Source organism: Plasmodium inui, assembly GCF_000524495.1.
Source record: "Plasmodium inui San Antonio 1 unplaced genomic scaffold supercont1.71, whole genome shotgun sequence".
In the NCBI taxonomy this organism is placed as follows: Eukaryota; Apicomplexa; class Aconoidasida; order Haemosporida; family Plasmodiidae; genus Plasmodium; species Plasmodium inui.
Genome location: NW_008481905.1, coordinates 15,705 through 20,588, shown reverse-complemented (window position 1 = coordinate 20,588; position 4,884 = coordinate 15,705). Strand labels below are relative to the sequence as shown.

Sequence of the window (4,884 nt, the reverse complement as noted above, 5' to 3'; positions counted from 1 at the left end):
TTTAAAACAAACAGCATAAACCCTCTTAGAAGTAGGCTAAGAACTGACATCATAACGAGAACGCCTATAAGAGAGTATATGCTGTTTTATATCTTACAAGTAGTGATTGATATTATAATAAAGGGATGCCGTCTATTAATACATTGCAATGATGATTTTTTAGTTGTGTCCATTGATTGTCCATATGAATAAATATGATTTTATGCATGTTTGAAACAACTAAAGGAAAAACTTGTTTCGTAAAAATATGTTGACAAACCCTGAGAGAGTGGATTACTCGTAGTGACGTCATAATGATCGCCTTGGACTTAACGGTTCGGGAACTCTTTAACCTTAATCAGGGAACCTATCTCTGACTAGGTTACGTAGTGAGATGCCTAACTGTCGATCTTAGGAAACATTCGTACTTATGGAATCTACATCGGAAGTCCCAAAAAACGTCTATAATGGTAGGGTTTAATCTGTAGGAAGATGTTTATGGACTATAGAAATCGTCATTAGACGTCACGTTTATTTAAAGTCGGAAACTGTAACGCATTATGATTATTAAGCTTATGCTAGGAATAATATCGTGAGATAAACCTTATTTTTCGTGAAGGTGTTCTTATGTTTGGTTAAATTATTAAGAGTATCCTAAGGATTTCTAATATGTGTTTCTAAATTTCTGTCAGTTAATATTTACTAAAGCAAGAAACTGGGAAGGTCATTGATAGTGGGGAGATGGGATGATATATATGAGCTAGTAGAAGTAGAAAAAGAAGCCTATATGCAACAACCAGTAAATAACAACTGCCCCCCTGAGAAAGATATCGGCCCAATCTAAGAAGAAAAGGAAGCCAAAAAGGACAAAATTGGAGGAGAAAATCCCCTAGAAAAAACATGTATAGGAGGGGAATCAAGGACCAGGAGGGACTCCCCAGGGATAGTTATAAATACGCAACAGGAAGTGATTGAGGGTACGTCCAAGCTCCAACAGACAATAGTGATGGCATAATGCTTAAGAGAACCACCAGACAAGGACCTCAGAGCGATCCTTAACAAATAAGAAACCCAAATACAGTCAAACATTCCTAGAAGAAAACTAAGGGGCAAGTATATCGTGATGACAAGTTCTTAGCAGGAGGGATTCATTAGAAAGCCCAACAATAATTCCCAGTATTCAGGTCAAATTCGTGAGGTTAAGTCCATTTGATATAAGGATTAAGACAAAGGCAAATGACTCCTTAGCCCCTCCAAGGATGTAGATACGAAGAATTGGGCTGGAGGTTGAGGAATTTCACTAATTAGGCGCACAAAGGTCTCTATAAGAAAGGGAAAATTTAAGAAAAGTCCACCAGGCAATAAACAACTCCGCGGAGTAATAGCATCCGGGACTAAATCGCCAAGTCCAGAACAACTCAAGTACAAATCAAATTAACGAGTGAAGGATCATAAAACAACAGACAAAGCGGGGGAACTAATATCCTACCCCCTAAACAACACCTCCACACCACACATCTCATGGAGGCAATGGAGATCATGATAAAAAAAAAAAAAGACCAAGTCGGACGACTAACCAAAGCAAGGAGAAGACCGCATCACAGAACAATTACTGGGATACAATCAGAACAGCAGGCAAAAAACAGAACTAACGTAGAACGACAAAAGTATTAAGCATTTGCAGCTGAGAAAGGGTACAAGTCGAAATAGGCCAATATATTAACGAATCCGTCCCAAGATTTGTCATACCTCGAATTAACTCCCAGAACCTAGCCAGACCAGGCTCCCCCAAAGAAAAGTCTCCGGGTAAATACTCACATTGCACACCAACAACCTGACTAAGGGGAAAAAAAAACCATACCAGGACTAAAATCCTTCCCCCGACAAAATAAGACTAACCACACTGACAAGCGAGGATAGAACAGGGGTAGTTTCTTATTCCAGGAAATTTAATTAACAGTGACTTAGCCTAATCTATAAGCCTTTGATACTTCACCATGCCCAAGTTCTCACTAATAATTCTCAAAGATCGACGGCTATATTCCCCCATAACAAACCGGATTAGGATGAAGTCTGAAAGGAACGATAATTTGGGAAACCTTAAGAAGCCAAACAATCAGCATTATGCAATAGACCAAACCCTCCTCCTTAGCGTTGGGAGGTGGCTCCCAAAAACAGAGCCTTCTTGAGGACCGGGAACCTAGCGAAATCAGGAAAGTAAATAAAATAAGGTAACCTAACAACAGGCCCCCAATAGAGCTCACTACCACAACATAAACATCCAGTTAGAATAATCCCAAGTATCCAACAACTAGGATTCAGTAACGACAACTACAGAAAGAATTCCGGTATATCAAATGAAATTCAACACGACCCTACATGGGGAAAACACTTGATTAACAAATCCACGGCAACAGCTCATATAACTCTAAAAGGAACAAAATGACTAATAATTAAGAAACCCACCACCCAAAAGAGCTTGCTTACGCAACATGACAGACGCAGCCCCTGAGGGATCAAGAATCTGACCAAAGATCATATCGAGCTATAATAAGGTGGGATTAAAGTTGGCAGATACCTCAGAAGTACCCTGAAGAGGAAGTATACCCCAGCAGTGGTTTAATCTCCCCCCCCCCTTCTCAAAAAAATTGCTCCTCCCCCCGAATAACAACCAACCCAAAACCTCACCTAAGCGAAGAGGAATAATCCAACCAAACCCCCGAGAAAGAACAAATTAGAGATTCTCCGGGTGGGTCCACCTCCCAACCTCAAGAAGCAGCCCCCACAAGGTCAAACCTCTAATAAGTAAGCCTGCTTAAAATATATACGAGTCCCAACAACTAATGTTGAAGATTCCCCTGATAAGATTTCTCCTTCACACCCAAAGGGAGCAATAAGGGAGTAAGTGAGAATTCGAAAAAGTAAATCCCCAACTCCAGGATCGTTTTTAGCCAAAGGAACCAGAAAATCCTCCAAACCAAAGCAACTCTGACAAAACTCGCCGAGGCCAAATGAGAGGGAAATAATGATAAAAACAGGAGGCCGAACGGAATATCTAGAATAAAACTTATGAGCCTCCCATTGTAAGGATGGGGAAGCCTAAAAATAAGGATTGGAGATTGAATGATTGGAGCAAGGCCCAATCCAACTGGGGTTATCCCCCCACCAAAAAAGATAATTGTGAGGCAAGTGAAAGGAGCCAATATTGTTATCCCAACTTAACAAAACATGAAAACCCCAAATGGAAAGGTCTGAATGAATGGTTTCAAAGAGTAATCCAACCAGCAGCCTCCGACAGATGGTCAAAGGATTTCAGCCCAGAGGTTAACACGTGCCTAAAGCAGAGTAAAACAGATCCCCCCTTCACTTGGGGTCAAGTGATCGATAAAGTGATAAATCAAATTGGGGACGATCTAATAGCGGATAACGATACAGGAAGCCAGGCCCTATTATGGGGGAGAGGAGAATGGTACAATTTATTGAACAGCACCGGTAAACCTACGGAGCGATGGGATAAACATGAACTCGGTCAAGGACTTCTCATGGCAATAGTATGCATTTTAACAGGCTTGACAAGTTCAGAGACGGACGAGAAAACAAAGTATCCCCAAAGGGCGCAATTATGTGAGGAGATGGATAAAGCTTTAGTTCAAAACTGGGCTAACTGGAGCGCTTGGTTGGGGGGTAACAGGAGACTCTCCGGGCAGGAAAAACATGAATGTAAAGACGGGGCAGGGGACAAAAAATGTGAGAGTGCAAGTATGAGTTTAGTATTAACAGTATATAGAAGTTTGGCTAGTCTTTGTCAAGCGTGTGGACCCTATAACATCACTCGGTGGGTTCACAAAATTTCCGAGGTCGAAACAGGAAAAGGAGAGAAGTATTGTGAAGTTAAAAATCGGGTAATAACCTGTGGTAAATCAACAGGACGGGTGTGGACTACAGGTGATTTAGGAGTAAATCCTATAAAAAAATCACTCCCAGACTCCAAGGATAATCAGTTGCCGGCAGGAACAAGTGACACAAACTTGGGAGGGCGACAGACTGAAGGGAATATCAACCCCCTTGGACGAAATAGTTCAACCCTAGCAACCAGCAGGAGCAACGACGAAGCCTCGAAAGGAGGCAACAGAACCCCAGACAGTACCGGGGACACTAACCATACCCTTGGCTCTACACCAGACACGGATAGATTAAGTTCCATGGTAACAGGGAATTCAGTGGACCGTGGCAACCTCCAAGGAAAAGAATTCCCCACAACAGGAAGTATCAATCCCAAGGATAAAGGGGGGGTGAGTAACAGAGCGACCGCCATACCCCCCAGACAAGGAGCCGGGGAGAACATTCCTCTCACCTCGGATTCGAAAGAGTTAAATAACCAACCAGCAGACTCAAACCTTCTGAATCCTCCCACAACGAGCGATACCGATCCCAGTATCAATCTGGGAGGGACCGTGGGTGGTGTCTTAGCAATTATCTTACTGGGCGGGGCCGCCGCATATGGCATATTTCGGATTTACAAAGGGAAGCATAAGCCTAAATCACGGAGAAGAAGCATCAATATTTCAGTTCCTTATGTTCCAGAATACGAGAGTCTTGAGGTTTCGGTTTAGGATTTTAGATTGGGAGAAAACCTATACTAAGATAATCTGCTTCCCAAGTCAAATTTGATACTGTAATCTCCAACTTGAAGTCACAACATATTTGTGCACCTTGGTGCAGTTAAGCGTCCTGTTCCCAATAGGATTAACATCCTACCCTATGTTAATTCTCCCCAGGACAATAGGTTATGTCCTCAAGGGCGTCCCCTTGGAGTCTGTATTGTGTTCTTCCATGTGTCGTCTTTTGTTTTATTAGTCTATTTGTCCGTTAATTATTAGTAAGGGATCCACTGACTGGTTATTA

General features: G+C 42.0%; 1 protein-coding gene across 1 annotated transcript; it reads left to right on the top strand.

The window, feature by feature from the left end:
* Window positions 1–3,068: 3,068 nt before the first annotated feature.
* C922_05425 (hypothetical protein) lies at window positions 3,069–4,592 on the top strand (the record flags this gene model as incomplete). The annotated part of the gene is made up of 1 exon (XM_008820996.1): window positions 3,069–4,592. One exon carries the CDS (start codon window positions 3,069–3,071, stop codon window positions 4,590–4,592), a length of 1,524 nt encoding a protein of 507 aa, XP_008819218.1.
* Between the last annotated feature and the right edge of the window lie 292 nt (window positions 4,593–4,884).